We start from the raw sequence: 25,061 nt of genomic DNA on the forward strand, positions 1-25,061 counted from the left end.
TTACCTCAACATTGCCTCAGATAGACACAAAAAGCTGGAGTAACTCAGCGGGACAGGCAGCATCTCTGGAGAGAAGGAATGGGTGACGTTTCGGGTCGAGACCTTTCTTCAGATCTGAAACGTCACCCATTCCTCTCCAGAGCTGCAGCCTGTCCCAATGAGTTACTCCAGCTTTTTGTGTCCATCTTCGGTTTAAACCAGCATCTGTAGTACCTTCCTAAGCTTATGCCCCACCTTGGCCAGCCATGGATTCAGGCGCCAAAACCTAATCTCCAGGCCTACCGTCACCTCCTCTTGAACGATAAAGCTTTTACTTCTTAACTCCATTTATTTGAGTTCTTTTCCCCTCTGCTTCCTTCATATTTCTATGGTGTTATTTGGATGTTTTTCATGTATAAAATTGCAATTCTAAATAATTCAAAGCCATTGATTTTTAAGATGACGATTATGCAAATGCTTCAACTAGAAAACCCCATATGAATTCAAGCTTCATAAAAAGAAAAAAATCTTTGGCTAACTGACTGTGCTGAAGTGTTCATGTTTTAAAATACTGTCAAGGGACAGGTATAATTGACTATTTCTGGCTCTTTTTCATAGGATGGGTCGGAGCATGACCCTTTCAACGAGAAGAGACAGATCCTCACAAAAGAATACAGAAATCTGGTTATGTTTCTATTATTCGAATACTTCTGTAGTTTAAATTTATTTTTAGCTTCTTTATATTTCCCACATTATACCTTGGATTAAAACATGTAAATTGGAATGGGTGTGAACTAAAGCCCATTCACGCACAGCATTTTTGTTGCTGGAATGCAATTCCAATTCTTCTTCTCCCTCATTGCCATTTCCCTTTGGGCGACCTAATCCGCGAGTTCTGGCGAGTTTGCCCTCGACTCGTACTCGCAGCATGGTGAACATGAGGTCGTAGGAGGTCTTCGTAACTCTCCTTCATGCTCGAGCGTGGTCTCCGCGTACTCGAGGCCTCAGCTAGATCGCGCCGTTTTTTTTCAATATGTTAAGAAATGCCCCCGAGTAAAAAAAGGTCGCCATGGAAAAAATCAATACTTTTTTTATGCCTAGGTTTAGTCGTAGTAGATTGTAGTAGGTCGGCATGTTAGTCGTAGGTAATCGAGGGTAGTTGAAGGTAGTCAAAGGTTGTCGTAGATAGTCTTCATCATAGTCGAAGGGATGTCGAAGGGATGTTGAAGGGTGGTCGAAGGAGATTGTCTTCACTCTCCACCATTCGGTGTCCAATTTTCCCAATGTTAGTCGTAGCTAGTCGTAGCTAGTCGAAGCTGGTCTTCAACATAGTCGAAGGAGGTCTTTCAAGGTTTTCAACATCTCAATTTTTCAAACTCTTCTAAACTCGCCAATTAGGTCGCCCAAGTGGGACAGCCCCTTAAACCGGTTAGACCGCAGTTGAAGGTTCGGCCTCTACTGATTACCTCAACCCAACCTACCAGGAGATTCCACTCTGTACACTTAAGTTCAGTTTAGTTTATTGTCACGTGTACCAAGGTACACTGAACAGTTTTTTCTGTGTGCTAACCAGTCATCGGAGAGCCAAAACATGATTACAATTGAGCCATTCACCACTCGAGCCACTCTGCTAGATCTGCCTTGTACTGATGATCACTCCTCTGGGACCCTGTTGGTGAACCTGCTATTCTAGGTACCCGTTTCACCCCTCAAGCCAAGCAGTGATTTCTCTTGGGTTTCAGATTTAGTTCGATCCTGCTTACATACATAAGGACAAGGACCTAATCTCTTCCCAGGACCCAGCTTTTCACTCACCCCACTCCATTTCACCGTGAGTTGAACTTCATGCACCAATCTGCATCTAAGTCTATCTGACTTGGTCTGTCTTATAACCAGTAAGTTCACATTCACAAGTTATAGGAGTAGAGTTAGGCCGTTCGGCCCATTGAGTGTACTCCGCCATTCAATCATGGCTGATCTCTGCCTCTTAAGCACATTTTCCTGCCATCTCCCCATCACCCTTCACACCAGTTCTGATCAAGAATTTGTCTATTTCTGCCTTAAGTACTCCAGAAGATAGACAAAATAATGCTGGAGTAACTCAGTGGGACGCAGCATATCTGGAGAGAAGGAATGGGTGACGTTTCGGATCGAGACCCTTCTTCAGTAAACCAGCATCTGCAGTTCCTTCCTACACAGTAAGAACTCCAGAATTGGTTTGTTGCGCTGAGTAGCTAGTTATTCCTACATGAGGGCAGCGCAGTAATGAAACTGTATAATGTTCCCACAGCTGATGGCCTTCTCTCTAAAGTCTGTTTTTCACATCTTCATAAAGCCATTTCCTGGACAAAAATGATTAAAGACAATTCTCCTAAATTGAATGGAAGCCAGGACCTTTATAACTGCTTTATTTAGACTTATTGAGACATTTTCTCATGCACAAAACCGTTCTTTAAAATAGTCCATGACTATATTTGAAGACTGAATTGTTTTTCTCTTTCACAATGAAGCAGCGATTGATTCAAATGAAAGCATTCCTGTAAGTTTCATGATCATTTCATTGTTTTACTCTGGAAGGAATATTTCACTTTTCCAGTTTTACACATCGAGGCACACTAAGAGCTAAGTTTTGTATTGAATAAAGAACGCACACTTTGGGAAGTACAGGCCATATATTCACAGAGTACCCAGCACGCAGGCTCCACAAATCAGGCAGCATTTATTCAATAGTCATTCAATCTTAAAGCATGGAAGCATGCCCTTCAACATGTCCCATCTTCACTAGTCCCACCTGCCTGCATTTTGGCACTCTAAACCTGTCCTAAACTTTTCACTGTACCTCGGTCCAGGTGACAATAAACTAAACTGAACTGAACTGAGTTCAATAGACACATGCTCTAAAAAATAAAGTTGAATGTGTCAGATGAAATGGGCAGGAATATGTTTTATGGACAAGGTATACATGCATCCTCTGTCCTTCATATGAAATGGCCTTATGAATAAATACTTCCTACTTTGTTAATAAAATGCATTTTACCTTGTGAACAGAGGGATCTGGGAATGGGCTGAAAGATGGCAGATGGAGTTTAATGCTGATAAATGTGAGGTGCTACACCTTGGCAGGACAAATCAAAATATGACTTACATGGTAAATGGTAGGGAATTGAAGAATGCAGGTGAACAGAGGGATCTGGGAATAACTGTGCACAGTTCCCTGAAAGTGGAATCTCATGTAGATAGGGTGGTAAAGAAAGCTTTTGGTGTGCTGGCCTTTATAAATCAGAGCATTGAGTATAAAAGTTGGGATGTAATGTTAAAATTGTACAAGGCATTGGTGAGGCCAATTCTGGAGTATGGTGCACAATTTTGGTCGCCTAATTAAAGGAAGGATGTCAACAAAATAGAGAGGGTACAGAGGAGATTTACCCTTTAGAATGTGGCCTGGGTTTCAGCAACTATGTTACAGCAACAAGATAGGGGGGTTATGGTATGAGTGCAGGCAGGCAGGACTAAGGGAAAAAAGTGGTTCGGCACGGACTTGTAGGGCAAGATAGGGCTTTATTATTTGGAGCGCAGAAGGTTAAGGGGGGACTTGATAGAGGTCTTTAAAATGATGAGAGGGATAGACGAGTTGACGTGGATAAGCTTTTCTCACTGAGAGTAGGGAAGATTCAAACAAGGGGACATGACTTGAGAATTAAGGGACTGAAGTTTAGGGGTAACATGAGGGGAAACTTCTTTACTCGGAGAGTGGTGGCTGTGTGGAATGAGCTTCCAGTGAAGGTGGTGGAGGCAGGTTTGTTTTTATCATTTAAAAATAAATTGGATAGTTATATGGAGGGGAAAGGAATGGAGGGTTATGGTCTGAGTGCAGGTATATGGGACTAGGGGAGAATACGTGTTCGGCACGGACTAGAAGGGTCAAGATGGCCTGTTTCCGTGCTGTAATTGTTATATGGTTATATGGTTATACGAAGAGAAGGAATGGGTGACGTTTCTGGTCAAGACCCTTCTTCCGACTGAGAGTCAGGGGAGTGGGAGACTAGAGTTATGTGAAAGGGTAAGGTGTGAAAACAATAAATCAAAGCAGACGTTGATTAAGGAAATGCAGAATGATTCATTGTTGGCTGAGGGGAAGGTGATAACAAAGCATCCAATCAGCAAATTTAATCTGGAGACTAATTGGAGAACTAGGGTGGGACAGATAGAGAAAGGGAAAGTAAGTGCTACTTGAAATTAAATAAATCAATATTCATACCGTTGAGTTGTAAGCTGCTCAAGTGAAATATGAGGTGCTGTTCCTCCAGTTTGCATTGGGCCTCACTCTGACAGTGGAGGAGGCCCAGGACAGAAAGGTCAGTGTGGGAATGTGGGGGTGGGGGTTAAAGTGTTTGGCAACCGGGAGATTGCATAGGGCATTAGAACAATATAATTCATAGTTCTACTAGTTTCACCCAGTAAGAGGACAATATCCCTGGGCAGCACTCTCTACATTTAACAAGCTATTCATATACCTGTACTGTGATCTTGACAGGAGGGGAGTGCAATGATGATGAGTGGGAATCAGAATTTTGGATGGGATGTTTGCATGTTCAGGTTTAGCACATATGCCATGGGGTTTTATACTTACTGTGTTTAACCAGGATGCCAATGATAGATATCCAGTAAAGTACCGTTCATTAGGGCAACATCCTTTTGGCAGCACCTTGCAAACCCACAACCTCCAGCAGCCAGAAGACCAAGGGCTGCAAATGCGTGGAATTGTCCTTCAGACCACCCACCATCCTGTCATGCAAATATCCTGCTGTACCTTCACCCACGCTGGGTCGAAATGCTGGACCGTTCTCCTCCCTGGCAGCACTGTGGGTGCACACACAGAGGGTAGGAGGGGTGGACTTTCTTCCCTGACTGCAGGAAACCTTTTATGGGATGTGCCCAATCCAATGGACCAAATGCAGACAGGAGGGACTAGTGTAACTGGGACATGTTGGCTGGTGTGGGCAAGTTGGGCTGAAGGGCCTGTTTGCACGCTGTATCAATCTATGACTCTGATTCTATGGCTGGAAAATCCACCTAGCCTGGGTTAAAATGACAAATGTCAATAAAACACTGAAATATGACCCACTATTTGAAGCAAGTAGTCTGCCTGACCAACTCATCTCCATCTCCTAAGCTATCCTGTCTCGTTTAAATTTGGGGAAAGGTGGGTTGACGTTGGGTTTGAGATTTTAAAATGTTTTGGCACCTCGCCTGACCAGAAGCAAATTCAACCTGAAGATTCTGTCCCATCAGGTGCCAGGAAGCAATGCAGCAAAACTAATATTGTACAGTATTAGCAGAGTTGGCTGTGTTCATCCGAAGAGAAGTTGGAAGTATGAAAACTAGATGTGAGACGACTTTTTAAATAAACATTTTTAATACCAGGGCAACTCAGACCAAAACAATCTGAACCCAGAAATAGCAAAGACTTGTTGAAATTTCTGCTCTGTTTATACCAATTTCCTCAGTCACACGAGGTCAAGTTGACTTTGAGTTTGCCTGAGGGAAAACTGAGCGCCAACGAAGATTTGCCGTTCTCCTGCATATGCTAGGTGGCAGGATCACTGGGATATAGTTAGCTTTAAACAAAGGATACAGGTATCAATGTTTGCTCCGACAATATAGCCAGTGACATCAAAATTGATGCGAATGAATTTTCCCTGTTGCAAGCAAAACAAAAATATTTAGATCCTGTGTAGATCCACCCTTCATTAAGTGATTAAACAGAATTAAAACCTTCTTGCAGTTTATTTCCTATCCTGTTTACAAAATGTCTGCTAATTTGGATTCCATCAGGGCAGATTAAGTAGCCTCTTTACATGCAATCAGAGTTTACTTAAAGGCAGCGAAGAAACAGGGACCTAGGCCGTTCTCTGCTGCATGGAGTGAATTATCTTTCACCGAGCACCAAGCTGCACAAACAAGCATCTCTGAACAGAATTATCAATTTAGTATAAAAGCTCAAATGATAATTGAGAGATAAACATGTTTCTACTGTAACCTCAATGTCTTCTTTACTTGCTGTTGCAGCTTGCACTGGGGCCAAGCTATCAGCAGCTTGGACAAACAAAGTTCAGGCCAAGGCCAGGTTACATCAGTCCATCCACTTCCATGACAAGGCCAGAATACATTATACTATTGTCCTATTTGTATTTGGCGTTTCGGTGGAGCATCAGGAGAGTTGCTGCCTTACAGCACCAGAGACATGACTACAATCCTGACTACAAGTGTTGTCTGTACAGAATTTGCACCTTCTCCCTGTGACCGCGTGGGTTTTCCTCCCGCACTTCAAAGACATACAGGTTTCTAGGTTAATTGGCCTCTGTAAATTGTAGATTACCCCTAATGTGTAGGATAGTGCTAGTGTATGGAATTATTGCTGGTCGGCGCAGGTTTGGTGGACCAAAGGTTTCTTTCTAAGTTGCATCTCTAAAATCTAAATCCAATCCTGGAACAAGGCCAGAATGCACCAGACCATCCACTTCTGTGGTAGCTCAGACTATATTGGACTAAAGGCGGCACGGTGGTGCAGCGGTAGAGTTGCTGCCTTACAGCGCTTGCAGTGCGGGAGACCAGGGTTACATCCCGACTACGGGTGCTGTCCGTATGGTGTTTGTACGTTCTCCCCATGACCGGGTGGGATTTCTCAGAGATCTTCGGTTTCCTCTCACACTCCAAATGCATTTCGTTGTCTCTGTACTGTACACTGACAATGACAATTAAAATTGAATCTGAATCTGAATCAAAGACGTACCGCTTTGTAGGTTGATTGGCTTGGTAATGATTAACGATTTAGACGAAGGAATTAAATTGACATCTTCAGGTTTGCGGATGACACAACGCTGGGTGGGAGTGCGAGGTGCAAGGAGGATGCTTTGAGGCTGCAAGGTGCCTTGGATAGGTTGGGGGAGTGGGCAGATGCATGGCAGATGCAGTACATTGTGGATAAATGTTAGGTTATCCACTTTGGTAGCAAGAACAGAAAGGCAGATTATTATCTGGTGTCAGATTAGGAAAAGGGGAGCTGCAACGAGACCAGGGTGTGCTTGTACATCAGTCACTGAAAGTAAGCATGCATGTACAGCAGGCAATGAAGAAAGCTAATGGGATGTTGGCCTTCATTGCGAAAGGATTTGAGTTTAGGAGCAAGGAGGTCTTACTACAGTTGTACAGGGCCCTGATGAGACCACACCTGGAGTATTGTGTTCAATTTTGGTTTCCTAATTTGAGGAAGGACATTATTACTATTGAGGGAGTGCAGCGTAGATTCACCAGGTTCATTCCTGGGATGGTGGGACCGACATGTGATGAAAGAATGGGTTGAATGGGCTTGTATTCACTGGAATTTAGAAGGATGAGAGGAGATCTCATACCAAAATAAATGTTTTAAAGGATTGGACAGGCTAGATGCAGGAAAAATGTTCCTGATGTTGGGGGAGTCCAGAACCAGGGGTCACAGTTTAAGAATAAGAGGTAGGCCATGTAGGACTGAGATGAGGAAAAACTTTTGTCACCCAGAGAGTTGTGAATCTGTGGAATTCTCTGCCACAGAAGGCAACAGAGCCCAATACACTGGATGTTTTCAAGAGGAAGTTATAAGATTTAGCTCTTAGGGCTAAAGCAATCAAGGGACATGGGGAAAAAAGCAGGAATGGGGTACTGATTTTAGATGATCAACCATGATCATATTGAATGGCAGTGCTGGCTCGAAGGGCCAAATGGCCTACTCCTGCACCTATTTTTCTATGTTTCTATGTTTGTATGGTATAAGTGGAAAATTGTTCCTAGTGTGCGTAGGATAGTGTTAATGTGCGGGGATATCTTGGTCGGTGCGGACTCGGTGTGCCGAAGGGTCTGTTTCCGTGATGTATCTATAAACTATCCGCTCCAGGGACCGGGCATATTATATTGGACTACCTACAGTCAGTATCAGGTACATTATATCCTCTCTCTAGAAATGGCAGCATGCAGCCTGTGGGATTGACAGGAGATAATGAACAGAGCAGGGAGGTGGGTGAAAGGGAGGTGCTGCACTTCTTCAGCTACTTTCAGTGGGTTCCTTTATGTGTCCCCTTGAAGAGAAGGTTCTCAGTCCCATCCTGAAGACTCATTTTTCATTTGCAACATTTTAAAAATTAGCGAGGATATTTCATGATTTGCAATAAGGGTCGGAAGCATTCTTCAATAAATTCTTCTGTAGTCCTGCGCACTACAAAGCATGTGGGGCTTGCCTGAGTCATGAGTCTAGTGCTGGACACCTCAATGATGAGGCCTGTCCATTGAAGTCAACCAAGTAACTTGAGCCTTTATGCTGGGATATTGAGTTGTGTTCAATTAACTTTCAAGTGGATTGGTCCAGTTTTCCAGAACAGGCATTGATTTTATCTCTCCAATGCTCTGAGTATCACACTGAAGATTATCCTCATCTCTAAAATGTAGAGTACGCTGAGAGCACTGCTGCCAAGTAGACCATAAAGTACAAGCTGCGTTTAAGATCTTGATCTATCATCAATACTTTCCTTGAAAGGCAAAAGGCTGTGCTAATGCACTGGAGTCAATGATGAATTTTATCAGTGATATCTACCTTCACTCAGAAGCGGCTCCAAGGTGCAGAAAGAGCTATTGTTAAGAAATAATTTGTTTATTGCTTTGCAGCAGGGGCAGATCAGCAAATGGCCTTTGTTTGAGGATGTTCAGAGTAAGATTGATTCTGTCATCTACCTGCTTAAAGGAGTGGACAATGAGCTGGTGGTCAGCCGTTGAGTATTGGCTGCTCATTGTAACTCAATGACAAAGGTTGCAGTGACCTTGGTTTTAAGGTGGATGTAATGTAGATTGCAGAGTTTCCAATTTGCCGTGCAGATTTGTTCTACTTCAGCAGGTAACTTGTTGGAGGTAGGTACAATATTGTAGTAAGAATGATTGAGAAAATTATCAGGATGATGACACAGCTTTGCTTAACCCTGGTCCACTGAGGTGGGTCTGCTGTGGATGTGTTAATTAAAAGATGGCGGCGCTGCCTTAGCAGCTGCGGCTCGCCTGCAGTCCATCTGTTTATTTTTTATTTTTTTGTTCTTTTGTCCTGTTTTAGTTAATCTTTGGTTTATTAGGTTGTGTATGTGTGTGGGTGGGGGGGAGAAACATGTTTTTGGTCTCTTCCTTCGGGGGGGTGCGACTTTTCTTGTCGTATACCCCATCTCTGTCTCCGCCGAGGCCCAATAGCGGAGCTAGCGGCCGCGGAGCTGGGGCAGCGTTCCAGCGGCAGCGGTCCGACTCCGGAGCTGCAGTGTTCCGACAACAGCGGAGATCCGGCATTGGAGCTGGGGGGGCAACGGCAGCGGCAGCGGCCACCTGGCATCGGAGCTGGGGCAACGGCAGCGGCCACCCGGCATCGGAGCTGGGCAGTGCTCCAGCGGCAGCGACCACCCGACCCGACCTCGGGCCCAGTGTCGGGAGCTCGGTCACAGGTTGCGGACCTGTTCCCCGGAGCTCCAGCAACAACAGCTGCATCCGCTGGACTGGAGGGCCGCAGCTTCAGCAGCTTCGACCACCCAGGGCCACAGAGTTGAACAGGCCCGTTCGCGGAGCACGGATTCAGCCGCGGGACTGACATTACTTGCCATCGCCCGGCGGGGTCACAGCATCTGAAGCCTGGATCGCCTCGGCGCAGAGGGAGAATAAGAAGGGATGAGACAAAGACTTAAGACTTTGGCCTTCCATCACAGTGAGGAGGTGCCTGGTGAACTCACTGTGGTGGATGTTAATTTGTGTTTATTGTGTGTTTTTGTCATTTTGTACTATATGTAGGACTGCAAGGCAACAAAATTTCATTCAGACCGCAAGATCTGAATGACAATAAAGGCTACTTTGACTTTGACTTTGACTAAGGTCATGGTTTGCATGTCATATGACAATTGAAAAGGATTCTCCACAGCTCCTCTCGATTGACTGAGACAAAGGCTTTGTCAGGTTAAAGAAGGCCAAGTATAGTCTTGCAGTTGATACATGGTAAACATTATATCCAATGTACCTCCGTTGTACAGAATCATGACTAAGATTGAGGACGGTGGACCTCTGCTATCGGGAAAGTAGTAGTTATCTCATTGCATAATGTCTATGTTCTCCACTCTCATCAAGTGGCAAAATGAATCAACTTCCAATGTTTGGCGATGCTGTCGCTGCTGCTCAGAAAGTTATAGATTCCAACACAACTCTTAGGAGTTACGCACAAAATGTACGCAGGCACTTCCAGTCTTGCCGTGTCAGAGGCTTCATCTTTCCTTTTATGTGAAACTTTGAACAGAGCCTTAATGTACCTTCCTTGGTCGATGTAAAGTATCCTTTCAAGACTATTCAAATTAAAAAAAGTAAGGGGAATCCTGTTTCATTGCCATCATTTTATCTCTGAACCAACAATCTCTGGTTAGGTAGACAAAAAATCTGGAGAAACTCAGCGGGTGCAGCAGCATCTATGGAGCGAAGGAAATAGGCAACGTTTCGGGCCGAAACCCTTCTTCAGATTTCTTTGCTTTTTATTTTGGAGCTTGTCATGTTTTGTTTAATTTAGTTTAGAGATACAGCGCGGAAACACAATTTTACATTTATACATTTTATACCGAGCCAATTAACCCACAAACCTGTATGTTGTTGAAATGTTGGAGGAAACCGAAGTTCTTGGAGAAAACCCACACAGGTCACAGGGAGAACGTACAAACTCCATACAGACAGCACCCATCGTCAGGATCAAACCCGGGTCTCCGGCGCTGCAAGGCAGCATCTCTACTGCAACACCACTATGCCACCCATGTGTTGGCATGTATTTAAAATTACATAACAAACATCCTTACTTCAGCCATACTTTGTTGATTATACCACACTTTGGCCACATGAAGGATGGGCCTGTCCCACTTAGGCGATTTTTTGGGCTACTACAGGTGACTGCCACAAAATTTTCAACATGTTGGGGCGATACTGGCGACAAATTTTGCTGTCGTAGGTTGTCGCCAGGTGTAGTAGGTGAATTCCATTAAAATTAGTCCCTGGCAGTCGCCTAAAGAGTCGCCTAAGTTGGACAGGCCTATTATTCTGTTACCAATGTCTAACCAAATTATGGCTGGGTGACTGGTCCATTGCTTTTTGATGGAAAGTGAAGATTGCACATTGCTGTATAAGAATACATTGGGCTGATGTACTGTGTACAGTCCAGAAACACAATCCCCGATTATAATTATTTCAGAACATTTTCTTGATCAATGTCATAGGTTGAATAAATTATAACATAATTTACAAATGAATGATAACAGCACTCAGATGCTGATCCTTGTCATAAACTAGTCATTTAATTTGTAAAATTAACTGTTAAGGAATTATTATTGCTTGCTTTTGCTGCATGGATAATTTCTGTGCGACAATTTAACATTAACGTTTTGGAAGTGTTATGGAATTGATTGGCAGGACATAAAATAAACTAACACATCACAAATAGTTCACTTCACTTGTAGGTTTTGCAGTGAATTTGTTATCATTTTATGACTAAGATATTAGAAATAACCGTCACCCGCACTGAGCTAACCTTTTCACTGATCTTTTCATTACTGCACAATAATGGGAACTTTGACACATATTATACTATAAAACTCAAAATGAAACACTTACAAAGCGGGATGAGTTGTCGTTTTTTACAGTCTTCGCATTGCCAAACGCTTCCAGAATGGGATTGGCCTGAAGCAGTTGTTTTTCCAGCTCTCCCTAAAATTAAGATGGAATACATTCAATAGTCATTGTCACGAGATGAACCCAATGCCTGGTACGTTAATACCTTTTTTTTTTTCCCCATTGTGCCAACAAATTATGGGTCTCCAGTCATTCTGCAAGAGGTTTATTCTGTTGTCCATCTACCAGTGTTTTAAGGAGACATTCACTGATATTACATTTAATTTCATTTTAAGTTTTATTACCCGTTTTCCTTTCAACTTCATCGATGATCACTGATGATATTGCTTTAGCTTTGAAGATTACCAACATCATAATACATAGTAACAATAGATAGCATTTTATTTCCAGTTCTGCAAAGGTCGGAATTCCAACAGGGAACTACTGTAATGTTGAATCAATGTAACCACAGGTTGCCAGGATGTTGTTAGCGGGTATGCAGATCCTCCCTGATCCTCGCGTGTGTTGATTGCTTTAGGAATGTTTAAACATCGGCAGGATGTTGGTTCTCTGCCGGGTTTGCATCCACCCTCCTGCCGATGGGATCAACATTGTGCCATCTACAGGAGTCAGCACAATTATTCTGCAGCCACGTCTGCTTCCATATCCTTTTCACTGAGGAAGAAAATCAGCACAAACCCTGGAGGAAGCTTCACTGCTCTAAACTGCAATCCCTGCTCCTTGGAGTTCAAACACACACTTTAAAGTTTGAACCAGGGGTAGCTCATGTGACTTTTTTACTAGATGTTTAATAGCATTTGTGGAAACTTGTACAAAATAAAAAAAATGCTTTATTTCGCTTTAATTACGGTTAGGCTAGGAAACGTGCAAAGACTGAACATGGAAAGTCATAACAGTCTTAAAAATTGTTTTTGATGACTTCTCATCTAAAACAAATACATTTTAGTTATAATATCTGACTGCAGCCATTAAGTACATAGTTTTAAAATGGTGTTAATCAAGTTCATTTTCCTGGACATGAAAAATGAATGCGAGAACCTTTATAGAATAATTAAACAAACAACACACGCATGCATACCAGTTTTTGTTTAAATTCGTTAAATATGTGAGAAGAATGAGTCACACCATACTCTCAGCTGCTAAAGCACAAAGATTTGCAGTAGCATGGAGCTATGATGAGATTGGCTTATCATTGAAAATGGTGCAAAGAAGATTAGAGGTTTAGTGGATTCCCAATGGAAATTCTGTGAATTCTTCACTACAGTTTAGTTTATTGTCACATGTACCAAGGTACAGTGAAAAGCTTTTGTTGTGTGCTAACCAGTCAGTGGAAGGGGCACCTATTGCTAATCAACCCCCTGGGGTGCAGGCGCTGGGCTGTCATCAACCAAAGGATCTATTAGTTTTGATCTATTAGTTTTAGATCCATTAGTTTGCTCCTCATATCTATCGAAACAAGCAGAGCCTATTGCTAGGATCAAGCATGTTGAGTGCTACCACTTTTCTCACAAGTGGGCTGTCAAGGAAAATTATTTCTGAATTCACAGTTTTCTTTCAAAAGCAATATGTGATTATTTTATTTCAATGCATTGGGAAAGTTTCTGTGACTAATAACTGTGAAAATTGGCATGTGCAACTTTCCTTGCTTGACATCATTTCTTATTCTCAAGTGTGTGAAGATGTCTTTTTGATTACATTTATCAACGTTTAAATGTTTCTTTAATCAATAACCAAAATGGTAATACCTTTTCTTTTAACAATAGTAAATTACCACCAACACTCATTTTGATATAATGTCAAGATCACATCGGCAGGGTATTAACTGGTAGCGTGGACCAAAAAGTCCAGAAGTGAACCATGAGATGTGAAGGATGGAGCCAGAAGCAGAAAAGCTCCAGATTGGTTTGGACAGGTTTGGCGATTGGGCAAATGCAATACAACATGGATTAGTGATAGTTTATCCATATTGGTGGCAGTAAAAGGAAGGTAGATTATTATCTGAATAGTGATAGATTAGACAAGGAGAAAGTACATTGAGACTTTGGTGTCCTTTTGCACCAGTTGCTGAAGGTAACCACACAAACATAGTAGATGATTAAGGTGGCAATGGCATGTTGGCCAACATAGCTAGAGGATTAGAGTGTAGGAGCAGTGATGTCTTGATGCAATTGTACAGGGCCCCAAGTATTATGACCACTTTTAGTCTCCTTATCTGAGGAAAGATATTCTTGCCTTGAGGGGTGTGCAGCAAAGGTTCACCTGACTGACTACTGGAATGGTTACTGTTACTGATTACTTGATCTGATGTGTGACATGACCTTATGTCCTTTAGGCTTGCATTTACTAGCATTTAGCCGATCATATAGAAATACACAAAGGTTGCGCATGAAGGGAGTTCACAATGAGGGAAGAGTCTAGGCCCAGGAGTCACAGTCCAAGGATAAAGGATAACTCATTTAAGACTGAGATGAGGGAAGGCATTTCTTTTGCCAGAGTGTTGCAGATCTGCACCACGGAAAGCAGTTGAAGCCAAATTATTAAATATACTCAGGACAAAGTTTGATACGTTGCTCTTAGGCCCTGGGGAATCAGGGTTCATGGGCAGAAAGCTGGAACTGGGGACTGATCAACCATGATCATATTGAATGATGGAGTTGGCTCAGAGGATCAGAGGCACAGAGGAGCCTACTCCTGCTGCTGTTTTCCATGTTTTTGTATTATTTACTACTGCACCATTTCAATGTAAGTTAAGCTTCAGTAGTTAGTAATCACATCAAGGTCTCAAGCTTCAAAAAGGCATAACGTTGTCATGCTCATGTTACCGCAGGTTCGTATTTTGCATTTGCATCACAACATTTATTGCATAGCAATGAAATTAAAAAAAATATAGCAACATCAGACTTTAAGATGAATAAGGTAAAAGCTGAGGCCATGCAGATATTCGTCCTTCAGTGGCAATACTTGTTTTGGGCTTTATTTCAAAACAATCCTGATTTTCTTTTTGTTTCAGCTAGAATTCAACCCATAAGGTCATCAAAGTTAATCTTTTCTCCTATTATCCTGCTTTCTCAGCAGATCCAAACTGAAACTGACCATGGCATGAAGTAGCAGAATGTTCATGACCTGGGCCAACCTCAATGGAGGATTTGTAATATTTGTAATACGTAGACAAGCAGGACTTGACCATGACGTTGTGTGCAAAATTCATGTCGCCCTTCCCGGGAATGGATATTCACAGCTGCAATCCATTTTAAGCAGTGTTTGTCATATCAATAAACTGCTTACAGAAAGGCAGCCTGTTAATTTGAGTAGAAAGCAAAAAGGTTTAAAACAGAAATATACAAAAAGAATATATTTTGTTTTTTGTAAGTCCTTGTGGGTTGAATTCCTTGTTTCAGGAAAGTGGTAAAATGCTGCCATTGAAGTGACAAAAAACACTTTAAATGAACTTCATAAAGCATGCAACCCTCTGTGTATTGTTGTTTATCTGTCTATCTGTGGAGTGAGTGAAATCTTAAACCTCGACATTACGATTCTGTGCAAAAACAAAGTGCAGATTTGTAATCAGTGCTCTAACACATCGAACTTTCTCAATTACTCACGTATGCAAAAGCAGGGTCTTGCTGTAGTTGGATAATATGGTATAAAACAAATATGTCAGTAGAGTAATAAATGTCAGATTATCCCACACAACATAGAATTTAGCCTCACTCTAACCACCAAAGATAACACCACAATACCTGATGTTCACTTATATTGAAGAATTTCCAGAGTAAAAGGCAAGTCTGTGCAGACTGAGAAAGCAATCTCAGCCACGAGTTAATGGAGATGCCAAATAGAAGCCAAGCTCTTTAAGTGGGGAAGTAATACACACTGGATTAGGGTAGAATATCTTGGATTCATTTCCTTACAACTGCTTGCAGGGTGGTGGGAATACCCTGTCCTAATGTTTACAATACAACATGGAAATAACCACAATGAGCATACAATAGATATTGCAAAAATAATTCCAGGAAACTCTACTCATTTAATTTGCTGACATATGATGCCAATGTTAGCTGTAAAAAAATATTTTTTCAAAATTCCAAAAGATTTAAATACATATTACAAAAGATAAACCAAGTACCATTTTGGAAACTGACATTTTGATGATAGATTTGGAAGTGCATTCATCTGACAAGAGCAGAGAATTGCTGAACTGAAGCCAAGGTGATATTTATCATTGCAATGCAGCATCATAGTGCAAAGGATTGTTCAGTCAGCTTCATGTTGGGAAATCCTGTTAATGGGTCTGCTGCGTGATGGTCCAACTGGCACAGATTCACCAATTGCAGTTGATCCTAAAACTACTTACACTTCACAACTGCATATATATTTAATATATAATTTGGAAACATTCCATTTCATTTCCCAAACTATTTTTTTGTGAATCATGGATTTACCCCATATCGTATTTCACTACGCTGGGGGATTTTAGTTGTGCAGTGTGAAGTCCACAAGTAAAATGCTCTAACTAAGATACAGATACAAAGTAAGCTACTTTGGCCTTTCCAGACCAAAACCCAAGCAGTTCACTTATACGTTTACTTATTGAACAGTAATTCAACTATGCAAATTTGAAACTGCTGAATGAATTTTTTTTTAATATGTTTTATTATTTATTTATTATTTATTTTTATTATTTTTCTTGTGATTTTTTTTTAATGATACTGCTGTACGGGAAATTCATTTCGTTGTCTCAAAGTGAGGCAACGACAATAAAATTTGAATACAAGAATACAATACATGAATGGCATTGACAGCGATAAAAAGTTGGTAGATTTCTTTGAAAGAAATATGCATTTAAAATCTTAATGACATGGTTGAGATCCAATAGTAGTTCTGCAATCCTTTCCTAATACATGTCACCATAAGGTTTCCTTGGAAACCAATTCACCACCTACCTTGTGTTGGCTAACCATGGACGGTTCATCGCTTCCCACCAACACCAGCCTGGAAGATGACTGCCGAGATTTAACTGAATGTAACATTAGGTAGGTTTCCACCTAACATTATCCCCAAACCATGCAAATTAAAATCTTTCAATTAACAATCAACAAAACTCGAAACTGATGACTCTTTGCACATTTACTGGTTTGAAATCAAAGATATGGGAAAAAAGCATGTTCAACAATATTGTTGGTTATTAAATATGAGCAATAGGTACCCTTTCTGAAAACAAATAGGATTTTATTTCATATTAAGTGAAATCCTTCTTCATCTGTGTGAAACCATGCAACTCTCTAATTTAACTCTTAAACTGCAATGAAACATTTCAATATAAAAGCAAAATTTTTCAGCATTTTTTAAATCTGAGAAAAATTGGATATGTTTAAAGGATCATCAATCTAAAGCATTACGTTTCTCTCCCCACAGAAGCTGCCTAACCTGGTGAGTATTTTTCACATTTTCTATTTTTATCAATGATGTAGATTAGGTTATAATGGAAAAGATCTTGAATCTGATGGTGATCCTGTGAGCTGCTAATTAGACCCTAAAAATGCCACTATATATTTTAATGAAATTTATTTTTAATGGAGAAGTTTCAAATTATATTTACTCTAGTGTCTTTATGAATTACGAAAAAAAAATTGTAAGGTAAGCAATTCCTATAAGCCCTATAAACCGCTTTCCCCACTGAATGCATGTTAAACAAATGGGTTGCCACTGTGTTTGCAGATATGTGCAATGTAAATCCTTTTATATATACCTTGGCTGCTTAATAACTAGTCTGCAGTGTTATGAGAAGTATAAGCAGAAACTGTACTTCTGACAGCCAAGGACTGCATCTGCAGTTGTAATTAAAGTAGCATTGCAGGAGGTGATGCAGTGGGAATGATCATACCGTGCGTGAATTGATTGTTGGAATCAGTATTGTTACTAGATCCATGAATCATTGTGTATGAGCAGGGGTGAAGGTGCTCAGATGTCCTGGTATCTCCCAGCTTCACGCATATAGTAAATTTGCCATAACTTGTGCGTTATGTTGATTGTATTACGACTGAGGAATGCACCCTCATAGTGCCAGGAGAAAGGATCGGTCAAAGAGCCAAAGATTCCTCGCACTGTCATGTGTCAGCCTTAGACCCAAGGTGATGCTCATGTCAATGTTGGTGTCAATCACACGTACAAACTTGACCCACAGAGAGTGAGAGGTGGGGACAACATTTGAATACATATATACATAGACACGTAGACAATAGGTGCAGGAGTAGGCCTTTTGGCATCGAGTCATTCAATGTGATCATGGCTGATCATCCACAATCAGTACCCCGTTCCTGCCTTCTCCTCATATCCCTTGATTCTGCTAGCCCAAAGAGCTCTATCTAACTCTCTTTTGAATGCATCCAATGAATTGGCCTCCGCTGCCTTCTGAGGCAGAGAATTCCACATGTATGGAAGCCGGATCTCATTGATCAATAGAATGGGATTGTCCCATGGGCATGGTAATGTAGAAAGTGTGTTATGGACCCACGATGGTGGCAGTCCTTTCTATGAAAATCCAGAAATCCCTTTACTACTTCTTTGCTTTGCAGTAACAATCAGAACCATTTTTGCCTGGCAAAATCATATAATGCGTCAGCTGTGCCACAGTACGGACAGGTGCCCAGCATGTACACTGTGAGGACAACGTTCTCTTTTGGATGTGCCTGCTTTCTTCATACATGATGGGTGATAACATATATTCTGGTTGTATCTTAAAAATAGCTGGGGGTTTTATTATAATTAATAAATGTAGGGATTGAAGTCTTTCCTGTTTTAGGAATTTCACCAGCAGTGGGAGGCTTTCCAAAAAACTGCAAGTGAAATGAATTTGCCAGCAGCGGTACAATGATAAAGAACACACAAAAAACACACAAAAAATTTAACACAAACATCCACCACAGCATTCATCACTGTGGTGGAAGGCACAACATTTGGCCAGTCCTCTTCCATTTTCCCCCATGGTCGGGACCTCAACCCTCCGCACAGTTAACTGTTTATGTCTACGTCTACTGTTTAGTATTATTACTTGGGAAAGTTTGAACATGAGTGGCAGAAAGGTAGGAGTCAGGTCACTAGGACATCAGATGTATAGACTGATGAAGTAGAGGTTCAGTCAGGTAATGGGGTGGAAGGTTGCAACCTTCCCTGTTTCGACTAATGCAATCAACTCGACGTGCACAAACGGAAGATCAAATAGAACAAGTTGTCCAACAACTTTAGGCTGTGCACGCCACACGAAAGAAGAAGGAGTCAGGTAATTGTAATAGGCCAGGTTTATTAACATGGCGGGAATGATGTTATGCCAGGAGTAGTAGTTGAGAGATGAGTAGGACTGGTAACTCAATGTTCGGTGGGGGGGGGAGGTTAGAGATGGATATAAAGGAGGTGATGGAGTCACAACCACTGATTAGGTAGAAAGTTACAGCTGCACTTTGTGAAGCTATCTTGGAGGGTTCACCCAGCATGGACATAGAAGTAGAACTCAGAAATATAATCACACACTATTCGGACCTGCCCTGGTTTAACTGTCCACAATGCAACACCTCGAATCTAACTGCATTAAACTTCATTAGCCATTCCTCAGCCCTGCTAATCAAAATTCTGCTGTAATTTTTCATAACCATCTTCACTGTCTATGACACCACCTACTTTCGTGTCATCAGCCAACTTACGAAATTAAAATTTGAAAGAATGCGATTCCACAATATTCAACACCAGGAAGATTGTTTAACAGTAATAAAATGCTTTTAGAAAGTAATTGACTCCGAACAAGGATCCTGACCTGAAACGTCATCTCTCCATTTTCTTCAGAGATGTTGCCTGAGCCGCTGAGTTACTCCAGCACTTTGTGTTTATCCTTGTGGGTTTGGTCCATCGCCATGAAGTGTGTCGGAAGGAACTGCAGATGTTGGTTTACACCGAAGATAGCCACAGCATGCTGGAGTAACGCATACTGTTCATTGTGTTTTAGTGATCACCTTCTATATTTTGCTCAGCTGGTACTCAGGTAACCTGCAAAATACTGTAGCTTCTAGATCTACACATTGAACTGTACCTGAACAGTCACTTCAAACTGTTCTTTAACCTCCATGTAAATCTGGTGAGCACTGTTAACTTTGCTGTTCCTCACACTATCAGTAAAGGGCTCACAGGTATATTGTGACCCAGTAAATCTTACACTTACATTGTCTAAGCTGTTGATGTTATTTTGCATGGAGTCTGTTCATTGTGAGTCATCATTTTAAGCAGAGGGTTTAGTGTCAGTTTGCACTGTAGAAACTTTGTTGTTCTCTGCACGCATGATTCATCTGAAGACTTCTCAAAACAACTGGATAAAACCTGAATGTTAACGCTCAATGAGAAAATGTTAGAGAATTGACTTACAATCGCACTAGCATCTTTCTTGCTCTTGTGGGAGGTGGCCACCACTGCCAGGTATTGAATGACTTTCTTTGTGTTTTCTGTCTTCCCAGCTCCGGATTCACCCCTGTACAGGAAATCCAAGCGTCATTGCAACTTTTCAAGTTCATTCATATTTACATTAACGTTTGATTTTGAAGATTCATATTCCTACTCATAAGGTCATAAGGTCATAAGGGATAGGAATAGAATTAAGTCATTCGGTCCATCAATTCTACACCGCAACTCAATCATGGCTGATGAATCTCTCCCTCCTAACCCCAATCTCCTGCCTTCCCCCCATAACCTGTGACACCTGTACTAATCAAGAATGTATTTATCTCCGACTTTAAAATATCCACTGACACCTCCACAGCTTCCTGTGGCAAATACTTCCACAGATTCACCACCCTCTGACTAAAGAAATTTCTCCTCATCTTCCTAAAATAACGTCCTTTAATTCTGAGGCTATAACCTCTAGTCCTAGACTCTCCAACTAGTGGAAACATTCTCTCCACATCAACTCTATCCAAGCCTTTCACTATTCTGTACGTTTCAATGAGGTTCCCCCCTCATTCTTCTAAATTCCAGTCAGTACAGGCCCAGTGCCGACAAACGCTCATCAGAGGTTAACCCACTCATTCCTGGGATCATTCTTGTACACCTCGTCTGGACCCTCTCCAGAGCCAGCACATCCTTCCTCAGATATGGTGCCCAAAATTGCTCACAATATTCCAAATGCGGCCTTATTAGCGCCATATAGAGCCTGAAAATTACATCCCTGTTTTTGTATACAAGCCCCCTTGAAATACAAAAATGCTAGCATTGCTTTTGCTTTCTTTCATATACTCATATGCCGACACCCACCCTCTGCCCTTTAAAGGATTTTGGTTCTGTCAATACAGCTACAAGCTCTGACGCTGTCTGTTTCACTGGCATGAACAATTTTTTTTTTCCTCAGCATGAATGTAGCACAGAAAAACATTGTTCAATGTTTCTGTGAGCTATTTTAAATTCTATTCTAACTAATTTGTTCATGTAATGTATATATAATTAGAAACCATCTGGGTTAGTAACATTTTGTTGAGAGTTTGACTTCTAACTATGGTACTGATTCAATCAGCGTTAATGTGGGAGTGAATAATGACCTTAGCATGTCTCTTAAATTGTGCAACACCATAAAAGGCCACATTTTTCCATTTGCACTAGTTCTGTCCTTGAATTTCCTTGCTTCAAGGCTCTAGATTCCCAAGATACTTTAGAAGTTTGGGATTTCCCTGAATTTTGAAGTGCATGACCCGTCTACATTCTCTTAAATTCTTGGGAAATGTTAGATGCCGAGACAACCTCTTTGTATCTAATTGCTACATCAGGCAGATTTCACCAGATTAAAAAATCTGCTCATACTATTGGGCACAGGAAGAGGTTAAATTACAATATTTGCTTCCAGTCCAGTGTATACACTACTAGTTGCTGAAACGAGATGTGCACTGGCAGAGTAAGATGCTTCCATTTTCTTTGTTTAACTTGCAGTCATATAAATGCTTAAATATTCAGTTTTATGGAAAATTACGGAAAAGTTTTTGGGTTAATTGATTAAGTGATGGAGACGGTCATCAGATATTGGTCCGTGTCCAATTCAGGTGTAATCAGTTTATTTTGCTCAGGTCACCTCTGCCGCAGAAGAGATCCCAAATATTCAAAAATCTGACTCTGTCCCTGCACCAACTCCTCAGCCACGCATTAAGCTGCCCTATCCTCCTGTTCCTGCCTGCACCAGCAAGTGGCACTGGAAGTAATCCAGAGGTTACTATCCTTGAGGCTCTACTTTTTATCCTTTTGCCCAACTCCTTATATTCACTCCTTAGGACCTCATCCCTATTCCTTCTATGTCATTTGTGCCAATGTGCACAATGACTCCTGGTTCTCCCTCCTCCTTGAGGATATTCTGCATCTGCTCCAAGATATACTGGACCCTGACACCTAGGAGGCATCACATCAACACGGAGTCCCATGTACTGCCACAGTTCTTGCCCTCCAGTTCTCGATTCCCCTATCCTGTTAAAAAGATTCTGTGCATTCACCCTATCTATTACTCTCATGATGTTATACATCTCTACAAGAACACCTATCACCCTTTGCCCCTCAGATTCCTATTAAACCTTTTTTTTAATCTCACCTTAAACCAATTCGCTCCAGCTCATGATTTTCTTATCCTGTGAAAGAAGACTTTCAATCCTGACTACGGGTGCAGTCTGTACGGATTTTGTATGTTCTCTCTGTGACCTGTGTGGGTTTTCTCCGACCTCTTCAGTTTCCTCCACGCTCCAAAGACGTACAGGTTTGTAGGTTCATTGGCTTGGTATAAATGCAAATTGTCCCTAGTGTGTGTAGGGTAGCGTTGGTGTTCGGGGATCACTGGTCGGTTCGGACTCGGTGGGCTGAAGGGCTGATTCCGCGCTATATCTCTAAACTAAACTAAACTAAAATAAACTAAACTAAAGAACCCAAACTACTTTGTTCAAATGAATGGGCTTGCATTAGCACACAGACCTTGGCTGCAGCAAAACTGAGGGATTATATTCTAAGTGTGTTCACCCCTCAGTTCACCAGGTTTGTGCTGCACCCCTCCAGGAGCAAGCATGAGGATGGATGTGCTGCTGTCTGCCCTCCCACACACTCTGTGCTTCTGCACTGCAGTGAGAAGGAAGGGAAGGCAATAACTCACTGACCCACGAGGGAAGCCTCACCTTTGGTTCTCTTTCAAACCGCTGGCAAAGGAAAACATGTCATTTTGACCCGCTGTAATTAAACTACCACACTCGCATATCAAACTATCAAATCTTAAACATTGCAATAAATATGGCAATGTGCGCAATGGATCAGTAATCTTTAATATTTCGTTACTACCTATCATTTTCCTTGGTTCCTGGCTAGTTTAACATTAAACATAATTTCAGTACCAGCCGGTATTTGTGCCAAACAGAGTGAACAATGGAACAGGCCTAATTCCATTACAGGAAAGTGTTGTTTAAAGTACAAGCGATTACAACATTCCTTCCTTCCCACCCATTTCAGCTCAAGGGACACAAAATAATTCTATTTGAATCTGATGTGGCTTGGTAACAGAATACTGGAATTAGTACAGATCAGATCAGATTTGTAAGAAGATTGTACCATTTAAAATAATTCATTATCTCTTTGCCCAGAAAAACTAATAGCCGTACAGTGCAGAATGACAGAGATTGGTTAATTTGGGGCAATTTGCGCTCATCATTCTGCATTTCTTGAGAGCAAGCAAGTTTTCTGGAGCCATTAAATGTGTATGATTTTTCTGTATTTTGACCAATAAATGAGTGTTTTGTGAGCACTGTTACAGTTTGTACATCCTGTTGCTTACATTGCAGATTGCCTATCTTCAGCTTTTAGCTGGATCGTTTGGACTTTCCCATATTTGGTGCTCCTTTGCAGTAATTCCCTCCTTAAAGCTAACCATGTTGTAAAAATCAAACAGTATGATGGGCAAACGGAAATGTCACTGAGTGGCTACTATTTATAATCACCAACAGGACTGACAGTCAAAGATATGCTTCCTGAAGGCTCTGGCTGTGTCGCCAAAAAAATAAAATGAATCGGAAAGGCAAACTTTTGCTGTTACAATCTATTGAATGAATGACAAATACTGAATATGGCATTTGATAAATCTCTCTCAATCTATGTCAGTGTTGGCTGCTGCATACATTTACCAGCTCATGGGACAGGCCCTTTAGGTCACGCTTGCCGCATGGTCGCATGTTCGTGGGACAAGCCCTTAATGCCCAAAGAACAAAGTGGATTTGGGATATTGTCCCTTTAAGACATAGGTAATTCATCACTTTTTTAACTCAAGATATTGTGAGGAAACATTTAGGGATTAAAAGTGCCACAAACATTCACAAAACAGCAAAAGTACATGTTGCTAAAACATTTTACTCACGTGCACAGAATTGACTGGTCTTCACGATCTGTTAAAAAATGAGAATGTTTTATTAGAGAGAAATTTTGGTTAATGAATATTTTATTTGTGTAGCTTTGATTATATTACAATACAAGCGGCTGTTATAATTTTACCATAATATGGATGGAATATAATCACTGGTTTATACATATACATGTATTTCATTTATACATTTCTTTTCATGAATGACAAAGTTTATCTTTTGAGTTATGGAATCTCACCCCATGTGCTCCTTACAATTTAACCTCATTCATTACTAGAATTTCAAAACACTCAAAGTGCTGGAGTAACTTAGCGGGGTTCAGCTTAGTCTGACCCACTGTTACTCCAGTACTTTGAGCCTTTTTCTGTAAACCGGCATCTGCAGTTTTTTGTTGCTCCACGATTATAACGTTCTTTGTGCCTGTATTTTTCACAATTTCTATTATTTTTCATCAAAGGGAAACCATGGTCAGCCAGATCACTCTGTCTGGGTCTATTCACAGCTTAGGGTGGCCAAAGATGAACAATAAATGGAACCTCGTTAATGTTGCTCACATCCCAAAGCCAAAAGGTAATCCTCCTTTGACACTTCTCCCTGTTGTGTCAGGATGGGGCCGCTGTCATTATGTTCCCTGTGATGGGAGACACATGAATACTGTGATAACCAAGAGCAACAACCATTGCTCAAAGCCAACATTGCATTTACTATATAGGGAACAAGGAACTGCAGATGCCTGCTTACAAAAAAATAAACAACAAAGGATACAAAGTGATGAAATAACTCAGTGGAGCAGGCAGCATCCCCGAGTAACTCAGTAACTCAGTAACTCAGTAGGGCGGGAAGTACCACTGGAGTGATTCAATGATTCCATGATACTTTATTGTCACATGTACCCAGGTACAGTGAAATGCTTTGTTTAGCACACGACCCAGCACAATCACGCAACACACAAAGAGTCGCCATGTT

The 25,061-nt window shown here is 41.3% G+C and overlaps 1 protein-coding gene across 1 annotated transcript in view; it reads right to left on the reverse strand.

Annotated features, from left to right (window-relative positions):
* The window catches only part of myh11b (myosin, heavy chain 11b, smooth muscle), a 153,337-nt gene that overhangs the window by 67,622 nt on the left and 60,654 nt on the right, over nucleotides 1–25,061 (reverse strand). Inside the window, 4 exon segments of the mRNA XM_055651862.1 lie at nucleotides 5,615–5,678; nucleotides 11,674–11,766; nucleotides 20,101–20,203; nucleotides 24,092–24,119. Coding sequence (XP_055507837.1) covers nucleotides 5,615–5,678; nucleotides 11,674–11,766; nucleotides 20,101–20,203; nucleotides 24,092–24,119 — 288 coding nt within the window.

This window comes from Leucoraja erinacea, chromosome 20, assembly GCF_028641065.1.
Source record: "Leucoraja erinacea ecotype New England chromosome 20, Leri_hhj_1, whole genome shotgun sequence".
Lineage (NCBI taxonomy): Eukaryota > Metazoa > Chordata > Chondrichthyes > Rajiformes > Rajidae > Leucoraja > Leucoraja erinaceus.